General features: G+C 35.8%; 1 protein-coding gene across 1 annotated transcript in view; it reads left to right on the top strand.

Annotated features, from left to right (window-relative positions):
• NKCC (sodium potassium chloride cotransporter) overlaps positions 1 to 18,537 on the top strand; it is a 155,782-nt gene that overhangs the window by 86,991 nt on the left and 50,254 nt on the right. The window contains exon 3 of the mRNA XM_069823783.1: positions 7,149 to 7,305. Within this exon, the coding sequence (XP_069679884.1) occupies positions 7,149 to 7,305 (157 nt within the window). The remainder of the gene's footprint in view (positions 1 to 7,148; positions 7,306 to 18,537) is intronic.

Here is an 18,537-nt window from a genome sequence, read left to right as displayed (position 1 = left end):
GACTAGAATTTAAATTCTTACAAATTGTGTCCTTCCTATATGCTAAAAGGCTAAATAATATATAAACATTTTATTTATAGCTTTTTATGGGAGTCTGAAGAGAAAACGTATAACTGACATTTGAAGAAGACCTGGGTTCAAATCCTGGTTGGGACAAGTTACCTGGTTAAGGTTTTCTCTGGGGTTTCCCTCAACTACTGGGTAACTATCGGCGCTGTACCATGGACTTATTCTGCTGCATTATCACTCAGGCACTAGATAACCATCCCAGTTGATAAAGCGTCGTAAATAAACCAATTACAAGTAACATCTGAAATATCATTTGAAGACTGTATGGGGAGAACTAGTTCTGTCAATTTAGTACAATTTTCACAAGAGAAATTTGGAACTTCACAGTTAAGCCAACTTTGAGTATATATTACAGTACTGAAATTCATAACACATAATTTTGAAGAATGTAAGATTAGCTATTTGTAGAAAATCTTAAGAGCCATATTCATAGACATTCTTAGCGCGGGCTTCCGGTGGTTGATCACCGAACTAACGTTTTTCTTATTTATAAACCAGTGTTAGCGATATGATATGATATGAATCCTGTATAAGTAATCAGTCGATAGCCGGGGCTAGTTTAGCACGCTCGTAGCGCGGGCTAGCGAAATGTCTATGAATAGCACCCTTAGGGTGCTAAACTAGCCCCGGCTATCGACTGATTACTTATACAGGATTCATATCATATCATATCATATATCATATCATATCATATCATATCATATCATATCATATCATATCATATCATATCATATATCGTACCGCATCATATCATATATCGTATCGTATCGTATCATATCATATCATATCATATCATATCATATCATATCATATCATATCATATCATATCATATCATATCATATCATATCATATCATATCATATCATATATCATATCATATCATATCATATCATATCATATCATATCATATCATATCATATCATATCATATCATATATCATATCATATCATATCATATCATATCATATCATATCATATCATATCATATCATATATCATATCATATCACATATCATATCATATATCATATCATATCATATCATATATCTGCTGCATTATCACTCAGGCGCTAGATAACCATCCCAGTTGATAAAAAAACGTTAGTTCGCTGATCATCCACCGAAAGCCCGCGCTAAGAATGTCTATGAATACGGCCCTAAGTGTTTAGAGCCAAAGCTGGCTTATAGATCTATATTACATTTTAAACTCTAATCCAGAAAATTTTACGAAATTGAATTACCTTGTTCTTTCCGTGAGATCTGCATTTAATAACATATGATATCTAAAAAAAAAAATAGTCTGTTTTTTGGACAGCTTGCCTCTAAGGAATTAACTATGCCCTCAAATTGTGATAACTCTTTCATAATTGGTTCAGTTACATAATGGAATGTTACAAAATGTTTCACTCTTTCTAAAGCAGTAACCTCGTCATTAAAGGACACAAGATTGTTGGAGGCATGCATGGACAGCTTCGAGTTTTCACGGATTACAATCTTAAAATGAACACGTATTGTATTTTTGTTTTTCTACGTATTCAGAGCAAACTTAATTTCAAGCAAAACTGATTTAGAGCGTATAAATAACGTTACGAACACATCCAACGTATGGAATATTATAGACTTCCTAAAATCCTTCTCAATTACAAACCTAATGGTAGGAGAAGCGTTGGAAGACCTAGAACCCGCTGGATAGATGACGTCATCCTTTGAAGTCGGAACAGGCCTATGCCCTGAAGAAGAAGAAGAAGAAGAAGAAGAAGAAGAAGAAGAAGAAGAAGAAGAAGAAGAAGAAATAACGTTTCGTATCTCCTGGGCTTAAAATTACGATCGTATAAGTGTATAAAACGAAAAACACGATCAAAATAAATGAACATGGAAAGTATAGGAATTGTGTACAGACTTCAGAAAAATGTGTAAGTGCGAAAGTGTAAAAGAAATTTTACTGTTGAATGTGTTTAGAGTGTTTGATTATAATACTGTATGAAGCAAAATATGTTGCAAGTTGGAAAGTAGTTGTATTAGCACAAAAATCTAGCAGTAACGACATAAGACAAGGAATGGAATGCACATTAAACAAAATTAAACATTTTCTAGAACAACTGAGCGCAATGAAAGAGCAATTTCTAAAAATCTACTATACGAACCATGCAGGTGAATATTATATGGATGTAAAAATGAATTATACATAATATGTTGTCTTTGTGACTTCATGTTTTATTCTCATAAAGCTAATTAGTAAATTATGAAGACCATTTATATAACTAACGACTTAAGAATAGTCTATTCTTAATAACCGGTACAGTAGCCTAAATAGGCCTACAAAAAAAAATAATCGGATGAAAGTAGTGTCGGTCACATAGGATGATACTATGTTTTAAAGGTTTAACAATGAGAAAATTCCCGCCACCAATCAGGATTGAACCTGAAACCTTCTAGTCCATAGTCAGTTTCTCTACGAAATGAGTTATCCAGCCGGCCTATACACATCTGCATAAGAAAAAAATCTGTAATTTGGAATTATGCTGACTGCCGAGAACAACCTATATTGAAATGGAGCACTCTGAGAAATCTATTACAACATCCGCTTGAACTGTGTATGATTTAAGCCCCCGTTTCCCATGTGTAAATATAATTATGTAATTTCATTAACGTGTTTTTAGGCACTTGAGACGAAAATATTTCATTCATTCTGATTTGTTTACACAGAATATGAATTATGAAGTCAACAGGAAACGTGCTGCTGTGCCACAATGATTAAGTGGCCCTAGAACTGTATTAACGACCAGCAATCATAATCGTAGCAAAGAGAACATTCGAGATAAGTGTGAGATAGTTATCAAAGGATAATATACATCGACAATTGTATATGCTCAAAGCATGCTGTTATCTGATCAATTATAAATCGCCAATACTCATTTGTCATTTATCTGTGTTTGCTAAGACAATTGGTACTTGAGAAATTCTTAAATCATTTATCAAACTCCAGAAACATAAGAATCGTGGATATCCCGGACCACAAGAATGTTACAAGAATGAGGTAGCAATATGTCGCAACGTCCTGAAATGTCGACGTCACTCCGAAAAATTTTATCATCATATATTAAAATCAAATGGTCCACCATTAATGTCGTAATTTTTTCCTCATTTATTCAGTGTTCTGTCCAAGGGAAGGTCTTTCGCTGCAAACCCAGCTTTCTCCAATCTTTCCTACTTTCTGCCTTCCTCTTTGTCTGCTCATGATCCATATATCTTAATGCTGTCTATCATCTGATATCTTCTTGTGCCCCAAACTCTTCTTCCGTTCATCATTCCTTCCAGTAAATCCTTCACAAGGCAGTTTCTTCTCAGCCAGAGATCCAACCAATTCCTTTTTCTCTTCCTGATCAATTTCAAATATCATTCTTTCTTCATCCACTCTTTCCAACATAGCTTCATTTCTTATTCTGTCTGTCCACTTCACACGTTCCATTCTTCTCCATATCCACATTTCAAATGCTTCTATTCGCTTCTCTTCACTTCGTCGTAATGTTCATGTTTCTGCCCCATACAATGCCACACTCCATACAAAGCACTTCACTAGTCTCTTTCTTAGTTCTTTTTCCAGAGGTTCTTAGAAAATGATCCTTTTTGTATTAGTGCCCAAATAATTGCTTTGTTAATTACTATTCTTATTCTTGGGTTCTTTCATAATTTCCTGCCCAAGGAGGACAGTCTTTCACCACAAACCCAGCATTTTCCAATCTTCCCTTCTTCTTCCCCCATCCTCTTAGTTTGCGCATGCGATCCAAATATCTTAATGTCGTCTATCAACTGATATCTTCTTCCGTCCTAAACTTTTCGCCCATTCACCATTTCTTCCAGTGCATCTTTCAGTAGGCAGTTTCTTCTTATAGCGACCCAGCAAATTCCTTTTTCTCTTCCTGATCAGTTTCAGCATCATTCTTTCTTCAACCACTCTTTCTAGCACAGCTTCATTTCTTATTCTGTCTGTCCATTTCACAAACGTCATTCTTCTCCATATCCACATTTCAAAATAATGTTTTTAGTTCTTTCACTTCACTTCGTCGTAATGTCCATGTTTTTGCCCCATACAATGACACACTCCATACAAAGCACTTCACAAGTCTTTTCCTTAGTTCTTTATCCAGAGGTTCGCAGAAGATGCTCCTTTCCCTATTAAAAGCTTCCTTTGCCATTGTTATTTTCCTTTTGACTTCCTGGCAGCAGTTCATGTTATTACTTATTGTACATCCCAAGTTTTTGTCGTTGTCCGCTTGTTATTCTTGTCCATCTTGATAAAATTCCTGAACATGGTTTTCTTAAGAAAAAGCCATAAAGCTTAGTACCTGTATCACAGAGTTAGAGCAAGTAAAGATCCTGACAAAATTATTCATCTGTTTTTCAGTCATGTCAAATGTCATAAACAAGAAAATACAAGTTAACATTATCGCTTAGTCTAGAAAAGTTGACTCTTGTATACAAGTCGCACTTCCGTACTCGTTAATATGTTTCAATAGCTTACGTTGTCTTTGGTAATGCCAATGATGCAAAAGACAAAAGTCAACATGCAAACATTACCATCAGAGTTATTATGACGAAATAAGTGATACGGGACAAGTAGCCAACTAGCCAATATAGTTCCTTGGATACAATATCACAATGAAGTACGAAGGTTAAGGTCCCGATAACATAAACCTGTTTTTATTCTGTTCGGTGATAAAATTGTTGTGAAATTTATGTCAGGGGCGAAGTTAATGGTTGCCTCAAACATCGGGTCATAACGACGTTATGCGAAGGGGCACAGAGATGGAATATATAATTTGAATGGAATAGAAATTATGGGTGAAAAATGCTACCTTAACAATACCTTATTCAATTTTCAAATTCACGATACGATCTATTATTATTATTATTATTATTATTATTATTATTATTATTATTATTATTATTATTATTATTATTTACACAGCTCTAAATTGGAAGAACCAGTAATGAATGACATTTCTGTAGTTGGAAAGAGTACGAGTTTTAAATAGATTATTTAACAACGCTGCATCAACGCGAGGTTACCTAGCATCGGTGGAATTGGTGACAGTGAGATGGTACCGAAGATTAGCAATGAGATTACCTGCAGTTGAGGAAAATCTCAGAAATAATCTATGCAGGCAATCACTGCAAGCAGGATTCGAATCTACGTCCAATCTCAGCCTCTGATAACGAGTTCAGATCGCTACATCTGAGCTACACCAGTGGCTATTTTAATGTATGTCAAGAGTCTTTTGTATGTTATGAGTAGTGCCCAAAATTGTTGTTCGGTGCACTATAATTCGTCCCATAATGTCTGACAGGCGACGTAAATATTACCGGCAGAGGAGGAGAGAAGTATAGCTCGCGCAAGGAACGATTACAGAAAAGCAATGGTGGTGTTTCTGTCTGTTTTGACGTGTGTACGTAGGCACGCCGAGGGAGCGAGAGATGCGGGCCGATGGAAGTACTGCCTCTTCCAAGAAGGTGAACAGATGAGGACATCGCTGTGGAAATAAAGAACGTAGCAAGAGAAAAATTCGAAGCTAATTAAACGCGCAACATATGTTTACGAATGAAATAATAATACCGTGCGATACAAGACACGTATTCACATGTAATGGAACAAACTAAAGTCGTAATGTAACTATCACAACGCAAGACTGATTCTATCGATGTCATTTCTCTTCCGACTGTACTCTTGAATATCATTCAAGTTATCTCGTGATCTTTCCTGTCGCCCTTTCTTCCTTATCGCATTGTTTCATTCGCATTCCTTCCGTCGGTATTCCCTGCTTGCGAGACCTTGGCCTATATATTGCTATTCATCCCATGGCAGGGCTCTCATTCCATGCTTGTCTCGAAATTGGGCGGGGGTAGAACGCTTCAAATCACTCAACTTCAAGATAAGTATGGAATGCAACTCTTCCATTGGTTATATAGCCGTTATCCTTCTCTCTCTTTCTGCAGGGAATGTTTATTTCTCCTGTCAGACATTATGGAACGAAGTATTACATCCAAAATTGGTGATACTGACATCGTATAAATATGTTATATTTTTTTATATTATTTCCTAGAGCAGTAAAAATAAAATATATGGGCCATATTATTATTGTTTCACGTAATCTCTGGATATACGTACGTATTAAAATATACCGCGTAAGTCCTTTCACAATGAAGTAGTTGCGTTCAAAATGACGATCCCAGTTTTTCAATTTATTTCGATAGAGGATGATTATGATTATGACTGTGATTATGACGACAATAACAATAAATAAATCAAATATATAAAACAATTAGAGAGAGAAAACTAACCCATCATTTTCTTCATCTATCACGAAATCCAATTAATCTCCTCGGAATTCGAAAACACATCTTTGACTGTTACTGTTCGCCTGATGGTACACTGGAACCATAACTTTTGTTTATTATAATTGTGGCATACAGTATCAACTTCTAAGTTTATGTAATGTATATGGTGAATTGTTGGTAAGTAAAATACCTTAGATAATAAATTGTCTTAGAGGACATGTAATCTTTACGCTTTCGCAATGAGAAATTGAGCATTTTCTCGTTTCTTTAAAAATCAGTTGCCTGAACCCTTTGCAGCACAAATGTAATTTTTTATGTTTTTTTTTTTTTTTCATATCATGGATCATAACAAAGCTTCGATCAATTTTTTTTTTTTTCAAAATTTTAAACACAGATGGCATCTCTGTGTATCCTCAAGGAGTGGTTGCATGGTGGAACATTGGAACATCTATGCTATAATTGTAGACAAACAAGAAGACTGTGGTTCTTCTGAGCAACCACTATGCTGCAAAGGGTTAAAATATGAACAGACTTAGAAACAAAAGATGCGTAAAATACTCATTAAAAAAAAACGTTTCGAACTAGCTTGGGCTGATTACACGTTTGTGTCCCCCCCCCCAAAGTATTCTTTTGCTGTATGGCAAATGTCAGGTACTCCAAATTCCATCGGCGCTAGATAACCACGCTAATTGGTGGTTAAATATAGTACTGTGTCAGTAACGACGGACTCATTTTCGTTTTCGCAGGATGGCGATCCCGAAGCACCGAGCCCGAATGAAATGGGTGGGTCTCATGGCGTCAAACTGGGCTGGATCCAAGGCGTCCTGATTCCCTGCCTGCTCAACATCTGGGGTGTCATGCTGTTCCTTCGCTTATCGTGGGTCGTTGCTCAATCCGGAATAAGTACGTCAACTTTACTACTCGAAGTTTCAATTTAATTACATCTCAATTCTTTCTACTTCCGCTTTCTAAACTTTTTGGAATGCACTTTCGTTAATACAATAAATTTATTATTATTATTATTATTATTATTATTATTATTATTATTATTAGTGATTAGAAATGTATGTAAATACTATCTGTACCGGAGCTGCATATCTCAATGAAACATTATAATTACACGTTTTATATTTATTTAAGATGGTTGACGCAATAGTTATTCGTGCATATACACAGGGTGGCCCACTTAACTCTTTCACCTCCAATAGAGTGTGAAATATTTCAGGTATGTACAGTTACCCTTAAAAGGAATGAGACGACTCTTGGTCGTCGGAAGTTAAAAGTTCTACAGCGCGGTTCACTCGATATCGACGTAACGATAAGTTTCATGACAAATATAACAAGAATTGTTACAAGGACCACAACAAGGCCAAGGACCAGAATAAGGATCACGAAGAAGACAGCCTTTTAAGGCCACGATTTCACAACATAGCTCGAGTCACAAAATATCATTGCTTCTCTGTACCGAATGGCAAATGCCTGCTATGGGATCTACATTCTAGACTGCTGCTGTCACTGTCTTGTCTCGGTAGTTCATATAGTAGCGTGTCGGTTCCACTGCTTAACCGAAACGTCTCGTGTTCGATCCCAGGTAAAACATTTTTTATTGAGGTGTAATTAATTTCTTCAGAGTTCCTCGACTGTCTAATTTGTCGAAAAATATGAATAATTTATGCCCAATTTCTGAGTCTTACAAGTGGGCTGAACCTCGTCAAAAAAAAAAAAAATAAATAAATCTTACTTGGAAGTTAAAAGTATTCTTCCTCAAACAAAAATCATAAGAAACAAAAAGAGACCTGTTAACTTAAAATCTTGTCCACATGCCATCAGCTTCTATTACAGATCTAAGTCAGTCCAGCATGGATGTCACGAGATTGTGGAATAAATTCTAATCCCCGGCGAGATCTTCCCAGGTATCAACAACTTGATCCCACAATTCGTCTCGATTTCGATGGCGTCGGTGGGCATAGGTGGTTATCCTTCTCTTTTTCAATTATGAAAGAGGGAAATAGAATACATTTGAATAGAAAAGTATAAAATTCAGATGATGCAATTAAAGCTATTCGGAATATTATTGAAGTTGAACTTGTAGATATCCTAAGAAAGAAAATATTTTTTTCATTGAAACCAGTGAATATAAAGTAGAGGATCCCAAATCTATTGCAAATTCTTTTAACGTCTTATAGTATATAGTACAGAAATATTGACAACTTAAACATTCAAGATTTTGCAAAAGATACTGCAATTAGTTACTTAACAGATGCATTTAATAATTAGTATTAATATATGTAATTAGTCAATAACTGCAACAGTGCTTTTTCATTCAATCATAACATGAATAAAGTTGAAAGCACATTAAATGAAACACTATTGCAAACACGCAGATAAAATAGTTAAAATCAACTGAAGGGGTGAGAATGAAATAATCCAAAGCCACACTTTTAACAAAAATTGTTTTGTGCGAGTGCATTTATTACACATTTGGGAAAGCTACTAATAAAATATTGTAATAATTACTCAACAAATGACATAGCCTAAGGACTCTAAACCTTTGTAAAAGTTTGTCTGTGTGGCTTAGGAATATTTTTTAGTTTCATTTTAATTCTTAGTTTTTAATATATATGCATTTACATTGTATATGTGTATATATAAATGCATTCATTAGATTAACGTTTATAATATTATAACTTGTAATTTTGTATTGTCTGTGATCATTAACACTTAATCTGAGGACTTTGTAAAACTCTATTTCAACGTTACTTAGCTATTTCAACGTTATTTAGACAAAAAAAAATCGTTGATGTATACTAAGAATCGAACTCGCTCTCTTCTACACAACACGCGGAAGTTTTAGCGTCTGAGCTATTGCAACGACACGAAGGCTTTCCTTTCTGTGCGGAGTGTCGATCTAGTCATGAAGGTCCATTGTCGATTTAACTACACGATTTATGTATATATTTATCTTTTATTTACGTAATATTATCATATTTTTTGTAGTTTTTGAAGTGAATTTCGGAACGATGCTAGTAACAAATCAAGTAGCCTGAATTTAAGTAACTCAATATTCGTTATCTTGTGTATCAGTGCTCTGGTCTCCGATCATGCGCAATGTCTTACATCTGAGACTTAGGAATATTCAATCGTCTCATCCTTTTCTAGGGAAACTGTACAAACCGAATATTGAGGCGTGTAGCTGTAAAATCAGATACATCAGTTTATTTTCTCGAAAATGAGTTAATTTTATATTTCATATCTCCATATGATTCTACAACTGCTATAGTACTATTATGCTCCAAAGCCAGATACATCACATAGATTTATATGATGAAAGAATAGTATTGGTTGCAAATCCTTGGTTCCTTGCAAACGTTTTTCCTTCATGCTGAAAAAATTATGTTTTAATGATATATCTGATTTTCCAACTAAACGCCTCAATTACAAGTTAAATTACATCGAAGGGGACATGTGATACACGCAATGCATTTTTTACATGAAAAAAGTTTCAACATACAGTATTAGAATCAACTTTCTTTTTTTAAATGGCAACCTACTATGTTTTGTATTGAAAATGATGCGTTAGGTCTATTTAACAACAACTGATTACTTTACTGACTGTTTGAATGTCACCGGTAAGAGTAAACACAATTAATGTCTGGCCAAGAATCGAACAGGAGGAGGACAATTCTGATTAGGGTTGTGCGTCAATTAAATTAAAATCACAATCACAATGTACTGTACATTTTAATACAGGGACACCATTTTATTTTTACTTGCATTTTTCTTGTACCCGCGTTTCTGAATGTACTTGACTCCCACCCCTTTCACTAATGTCCTTGCTAACGTCAGCCACACAAACTTACGGCCGCTGTTGCTAGCAGTGAAGTAAACAGTACAGAGTACAGTGTGTTTCAGAAATATGTTGTATTTTCTAGTGACGAAAGAGCTTATATTATTGAAGTTTATTTTCACACAGGTATGGTGTGTAGCACAACTAAATTTATCTGTGTGGACTGAGCACAAGTGAAGATTAGAGTTACCGAAAGTACGGTATCCTATAATATGGTACGGTACTTAACAGCATTATGTAAACAAGAGTTTTGTTTTACTGTTTGTAGGTATGAAGGACGATGATGGAAACTGGAATTACAATATAACCGAATGTGAACAACAGTTTTTTTTTCCTGATTATATCATTACGGAATATTTTTGTAGAAATGTCATTAATCTGGTAGATAAATTTAGAGCAACAGTGTGTAGGGCCTACAGAAAGGAAGAAAAGTGTAAGATGGCCAACAAAGATAACAGAAGATGCTAGAGAAAGGACGTAGCTAAGTCCTAATAAGTCGGTCAAGAAGTTAGCTGTAGAAATTGGGTTTTCTTACGGAAGTGCTCACAAAATTCTCGGGAATAAATTAGGTTAGTAATACTCGTATGCTGAATAAAGGAGACATTACATAATGAGTATAACCGCCTGAAGAGTTGAGTTTGTGAAAAAAAAAAGAGTTGTTGTTACTACTCTACTGTTTTTTGATGAAAATGCCGTTAAAGTAATGATGAAACTGAAAATCGTAATAGACTACTGTATTTCCCTGTAACATAAATGCATACACTACTTTTCTCTCCTCCTATAGCTAGTAAAATGATTTGTTTACATATTGCACTAGTAACACCAAACACCTGTAATGGAAGGGGGGTAACAGTGTTTCCGAGTATAGCCAGGTTAATGTTAAAACTGTTGGTAAAAATAAAATGATGTCCCTGTACTATGGAAATGTTGCACATGGTGAAGTAAGACATAAAAGTAGTGTACGATAAAAAATGAACAATTATTCTCAAAAAACAAAACACAAAATCCCCGGCGTGCAGTCAGATTTCTCGCCGATTCTTATCGTTCAATTGTACAGTACAGAACTGAAGAAATAAGGGTTGTATTGGGTAGTGCACAGTACTATGGGTATGTTCGATCTTCAATTATAAGTCAACATTATAAGGAAGGGTGCGTCAGACATTGTTTATGTTTATTCTTACCAGTGACATTCAAACAGTCAGTAAAGTAGCTAGTTGTTATTAGACAGTGCTAACGCAACATTTGCAATACAAAACATAATTGGTTTCCATTAAAAAAAAAGTTGACTCTAATGTCTTGAAAATTATTTCGTGTACAAAAAATACATTACATGTATCAGATGTCCCTTTCGATGTAATTTAACTTGTAATTGTCGGCTTGTGTATATCTGGAATATTTCACACGCTATCGGAGGTGAAAGTTAAGTGAACCACCCTTTATGTGCATATTTTGAACATTTGTGCATATTTCAACATTAAGAGCATACTTTAGTTTTTTTTGTAGCGAAAACTATTTTCTAGTTTTCTGAACTTCGGTATAACGTGTAGTAATTATTTACTTCAGCTGACGCATGACGGCGCGTTTCCTCGACTAAATGTATTCAGAACTCCTTGATTTGACATTTGGGTGAGGGGGAATGTGCAAATTACTAAAATTGAGCTGAAAGTAATAATTTATTTTTTATTTAGTTAGGTGGTAGGCTACTTACAGCTTTAAGTTGTGTATTCTTTAAGTGTACGACACTGTAACCAGGAGGCGACAAGTTGGTGAGTTTGATTTGATGTTCCTTGTATAGAGAACGTTGTGATGTATTAATGAGCTGGTCTGCTATTTTACCTTGTGCAAATTAAAAAACAGTGTTTTTCCGCTCAATTTCAGTAGTTTTGTTTTTACGTATTCCGCAAGCAAATCAATGAGTTCTGAATAAATTTTGTCTAGAAAACGAGTCGTCAGCTGAGGTAAAGAACGAAGGCCAGAAGATGATGATGGAAGTTAGCAAAAGTGCTTCAAGGATACGACAGCAATGTGGACGTTATTACTATCTTGTTACCAGATTATAAGTTATGTCCCTTCACTTCATGTGCCATAGATAAAACTTTTTTTTATGAACAAGTTCATTTTTACGCACGGGAGAAAAAATTGTGTTACACAGTGCCATACAATCATGAAATAAAATAAAATAAAAATATAAAAGAAAAGAAAAATAAAACCATAAAATTACTTTTAATTAAATTAGCAATAGCCAATAAGGCAGTAACTAAGAAATTAGAGTGACTGTGTTTTTCTTTAAACCCAATAATTTTAATATTTCCATTATATGGCTAGCGTTTTATTTCTCGTGAGATTCTATACTATAGTAAATTTGCCTGCACTTCTGCTTTCAGTGCATATTTTGACATTTTTAAGTGCATATTTGCATGCAAATTTTTAGGGTTTTGCAACACTAATTATACCTATCATCATTAACATCACCTTATCGCTATTCTGAACAAGCTGGGCGGGCGAACCCTAATTGCTGCGTCCATCATAGAGAACTCTTACACTAACTCCCGGCCAGGCACATTCTTGTCCACACTAGTTGACAAGAAAATTCATAATTTCTTTTTGTTAAATTGTTGTGCATTTTACATTTATGTATATTCTTATTTACTTATTTTATGGTACAGTACTTCTTTACACTCCTAATTAACAATAATGTTGAATTACATAATTGAGCCTATTTAGTATGTAAGGGATCATTAAATGAGAGAAAATGATGACATAAAAATTATAGAAAAACCGAAGTGCTCCGTGAAAACCTACCGAAAGTAGCTGTAACACAAATATCGCAAGAACTGCAAAAATGTGCAACGTAGTTTCCGGTATCCATGTTGCATATTCAGGTTTCATACAGGCAATTCCGAATTTTTAAAGTTCATTCTTGTGGCCCACCCTAGTGGCTAGAGCAGTAAACTTATAATCCTGTGGATTGATTCGCAACTTGTATTGGGCAAGCCCGTGGTCCAGTAACACGTTGGTTTACTCCGGTTTCCCCTGAGACATCGCAACAAATCTCCATCTCATCTCTCATCTCATCTCAGGTGTAGTGTAGACCAGCCTCCTACGGCGCACCCTGGCAATAACTCTGTCGGTAAATTGGTCTACACAAGTGGCTTCATATGGTTGAATGACTAACAGTCAAATACCCGGCAGTAGTTAAAGAATTTATATTTCCTGAACAAATTGATTCGTAAGTGCTCAACCTGGACAAATCTGTTCAGTGCATTAGAACAGAAAATTTTCACACCAACAAAGAGAGACATAACACCTACGAGACGATTTCCAGTGTTAAATATTCGAACAACTGGATAAAACGCACGGTACACCAACGTCTGTAGTCGTTGCTCGCTGGCCACTAGTAACCGGGCCGTACCGAGTCGTGTCAAACAAAAGACAATCGAAATGGTGGTAGTAAAATTCGCGACTATATTCTTAAATAATTCACTCCATTAATCAAGTGCAAGGTTTATGCAGTACAACGGCGGTGTTTTGAATGCACCAAAAGAAAATGCAGATGCAGTAAGATCTTAAAATAGGTTATCACACCGAAATAAAGGGGGGGGGGGAGGTGTGTTTTAGGGTATATCATTAAAATGAAGGAAAGTAAATTTCCGGTTAATGTTCACCAAAGCATTAAGTACGTAATTATGACCGCGTTGCCGTTTTATTTGTGGTCTAGAGAAAATACCTGCCTTTTACGAAGAAAACTTTTAGCGGCCATGAAATTATTCACCGCTTTCATCATATTATTGTTTATGAATATTGGTTAATGAAAACATAAACTAACCAAACCTAACCTTCGTATAGACTATGCAATATGTGTAACCGGAGCAAGAAGGGAACTTCTTGATTTGATCTGGAATGTACGCACGAAAATTTTTTTTTATCCAATGCCACCAGGTTGTCTTTTCGACATTTATGGTCTTCTCTCCTGGCTGTGGCTTAATTGTAACCCACTTCTGAGGTTGGGGCGCCTGGAAGGCGGAGTTACATTACCCCGATGATGTGATAGGATGATTATGATAATGTAGTGCCAGGAGAGGTCTTAAATCTAAACTTAACCTAAATTCCAGACCATGGACGAACACAGGAATAATCCCCTGGCTTCATTTATACACCGACGGATCCTTGATCTCCAGAGAACAAGGTGCCGGTGCAGGTGTTACGTGCTGTCTCTTCTCACTTTATAGATCTCTGGGATATGGAACAACAAGTTTTGATGGTGAAATCATTGCAATAAGTGAATGTCTCAGGAATCTTCTATGCCACATCAATAAATTTAGGAATGCAGTTATATTGTCAGACTCCAAAGCAGCTATTCTATCAATCGTCTCTAAACACACACTTTCATCTCAAACAGCAGAAATAACTAAAATGCTCTCTCAATTAATATCACTCAATAAAAGAACTGTTTTCCAATGGATACCATCCCATTGTGGAATTCTGGGAAACGAGAATGCGGATGCTTTAGCAAAGAAGGGCAGCACTGCTACTTACAGACCTGTTACTAAATCTACGTGAAGAGATTTATTAGGCCTAAATCTACATACTTAGACTTCAACAAACAAAATTTGTTAACTCAATCCCAAGGGAAAAAATGGAATTCTCTGCATCAAAATCCACAGCTAATTCCCGATTTACCACGAAAATCGTCTGTAGCTGCATTTAGACTGGCAACAGGCCACGATTGTTTGGCCAAACACCTGCATTGAATTGGAATATATCAGTCCCCTAACTGCCCATTGTGCAACTCAAACCAAGAAATGGATTCGAAACACCTCAAAATCTGTTCTTCAGTGGCTGGTCATGATAATATCTTTGAAAAATATTGGAGTGCAAGAGGTCAAATGACTTTATTGTCAAACGCCTGGCATTAGAAAACAACAACATAACACATTTGAAGGTACACTTGGGTATGGGCAATATATTAGAACTTTTTTTTTCTTTTTGCAAGAAGATAAGCAGTTTCGTTTCCTTGAATGTAATGAGAAGGAATCCACTGGAAAACTATTTGTTTCGTTTGTGCAGCTGGATCACAAACATTTATATCCTGCATTAAGGTTGTTTTTTTTTTGCATAAAAATAGTATTCTATTTATCAAATACGTTGTTAATGGTGTTTTTCTCTTTAAAAGTCATAGTACAGTATGCGGCAAAATAAACAACACAGAAATTATTGCTCATCTGCTGTCCACGTTTCGCTAGCAATCAAGTATTTATTTTATATGATAGTTTGACATATTGTAACTTATATTCAGTGTTGATGTTAGTGCTACAATTAGTGGTTCTCACAACAGAGGAGAAGGTATTTATCGTCGAGGATTATTTCCAGTCAAACGGAGTACTGAAATTACAAACATACTCTGAAAATCAAGATAAGTCATTATGACATGCAAAGTGAAATAAATTGATCCCGTATGACGGAACTTCTCGACGATAGCTTACGTTATGTTATTTGGTGCCGCATTGTTTAATCGCTCCTGGCACTGCTCTTTAACGCGGCGCAAATTCGGCTCATTCTGATGCCCCACTCCTGGAAGGAATCTTGATACTGAATTAAGTATGATTATTAAATCTTGTTATAAAAAGGGTATATTGAAAACAGTTTTCCGAAACATTTTCTGGAGTGAAAACGTGAATTTTGGCATGAAAGAGATTAATATTTTCTACAATATACAGAATTCTCTGAACAAAGAAACGTGATTCAAATAATAAACACCCCAGGCTATGAGTAAAACTACAGGAAAGCCAAGGATTTAAATAATAATCATTCATATCATACATAAGGATCACGCTGCCACTTCATGAGAGGTCCGCGCATGCGCCACAGCAAAACTGTTCCTGTCGCGAGCCCCTCATCCAAGACACGTAATCTACTCGCAATATTTACGCAAATACATCTTGTCGCTAACAGTGGTGCTATCTTTCAGTAATTTCAGAACGAAGGAGGGAGAGAAAAAAGGAAAAAAAAAAAAAAAACAAATTTATTTTTCTAACGACACCACAGACCAACATCATGTCCTTATGTTGGCGACATTGTGTATTTAGTAAAATTTGGTTGTAACCGTAACGGCACAGTTCAAAGCTTCCGTAGCAAATTCTCCAGTTTAACTGAAATATTTTCTCTTTGTAATGCGAAATAGTAGTACTTTCATTGATTTCTAATGCCGAGCACTTTTCAATTAAGTCACCGAAACGTCTCAGCTGGTTTTCACTTAATTAATACAGTTTTTGAGTTTGTAAACTTGCACTACTAGGTCATGAACGAAGTGGAAAAGTATAAAAAAAAATTAATTTTTATTATTTCTTAATGGCGAATGCTATATGGTTCCTCTCTTTCTATGTTGTATGGACATGATAATTAAGTTTGAAAAAGAGAGTTAATTGTTTTGTTGTTTACGCCAATGACGATATGGCCTTTCGATTGTTAAAAGATGACCTTACTAGAGTTTACAAGTACGCTTGTAAATAATATAAATTAACAAGTACAAATTACTATGATACTTTGTTCAGCATGGCTCTGTTGCGTACGGGTGTTGACAATGCTTAGGCTTACTTGTGAAGTTCCACGTCACCGACTTTTCCTTCAATGCCGTTATCTGTTATTCATTTTAGTCGAGATAAAGTGATCAATGAAATTGTGTAATGATTACTGTAACACAAAATATATATTAAAAACAATTACAATATACGAAAAGCTGTATCATACACGGTATTGAAAACTGAATTACAAACATCGGCTTAAAGTGTAAAATTTGTAATTGAAGTAAGATAACTGCTTTGCTTCGTGGGATTGAAAGAAATATTATGCAACGCAGAAAACTAAAGTTTGCCCTTGTCATTTCATGTAGGCCTACATTCTGAAAGTCTTGTAACAGATTAAGGAAACATATTAAAACGGAAATCATTGATAAAGAAATTAATTATTGCAAAACGTATGAAATGTACGAGTAAAATGTGAAATGTGAAAGTATGCTTCATATTTAGGCGCCTCTGTAACTTATTGGGCAGAGTACTCTGGCTAACAATGGCCGCGGATCCGAGTTCAAATCTCGTTATATTTGGGATGGACAAAGCCAAGTTTATGAAGATGTATCTTTGAGTTCTCACGTTTTATATCGTCATTCCAGCATAAAAAGGTAATAGCAGACTCTTACGTCTCAAAACCTCTACTGTGTCTCAAGCACTAGCGTGCTGGCCTTCCATTCAGATAGCCCAGGTTCGACGTTGTAGAATATTTTTCTTGGGGTACTCCGTTTCCCTCTATCTTTCCACCAACGCTCTCCAATTTTCGTAATTTCATAAATCATCTGCAATAAAACAGTTAAAATAGTATGGGGTGAAAACTTAGGATAATATGGGTTTCCGATACTGACATAGGAAGGACTTCGGGCTCCGCGCGGGGATTATTTGGTAGGCACTCGTCTGAGAATGGGGCCTAGCACTGTCTGAGCTGAGGCGGAATGACCCACCTTTCAGCATTGAATTCACGAATGCCACCTATCGGTCTTTCACAATCATCGTAAGAATAGGACTCACAATGGACCAAAGTAAGCATAAATATCAGGATGCCATCCGGGTCATGCTCAAGAAAAGCAAGAGAAGCTATGTCTACGTCTCAAAACATTTTGCATTTAAAATACAGTATGTCCGCAGAAACCCTCCGTAATTGCAAACATATGATTTCGTAACAGTCTACATTATTAAATTTATGTTTGTTTAGTAAGAAAGGACGACTCAAAGGATGATTGTCTCGAATAATGCGGTTTGTCTCATTGCCGGCGAAAACAATAATTGGCAGCAGAAGCGAATAGAAGCTGTTACTCGTAACATGGGTTTCTTTCGTTCGGATTTGCCAGTCTTTTGTTATTTTTGTATTGTTACATTGTAACAAATGTTCGTGAACATCTTAATAAACTGGCAGGAAGGTGGATTAGACGTCTTCTGCAAGTGGCCACCGAGGTCCCCTACTTGAATCTCTATGATTTCTTCTTATGGGGTTACATGAAAAATATCATCTATGTAGGTCCACCGGCTCATAATCAGCAAGACCTGCGACATCGTATCTCCGGTGCTCCTGAGTCCATTCCAGTAGATACGTATTTTGGAGCGCGTGTGGAGTGAGTGAATATAGCCTTGATGTATGCTGTGTAACACGAAGGGTACACGTTAAGTGTTTTTGAGGTATGCACTGTAAAATATGAGTTTCTCTTTGTGGTGTCACCATTTCCATGTATACACAACTACCGA

The sequence above is a fragment of the Periplaneta americana genome, chromosome 4 (assembly GCF_040183065.1).
Source record: "Periplaneta americana isolate PAMFEO1 chromosome 4, P.americana_PAMFEO1_priV1, whole genome shotgun sequence".
Classification (NCBI taxonomy): domain Eukaryota; kingdom Metazoa; phylum Arthropoda; class Insecta; order Blattodea; family Blattidae; genus Periplaneta; species Periplaneta americana.
Note: the sequence above shows the minus strand (reverse complement) of the source record. Positions and strands in the feature narration are given on the sequence as shown.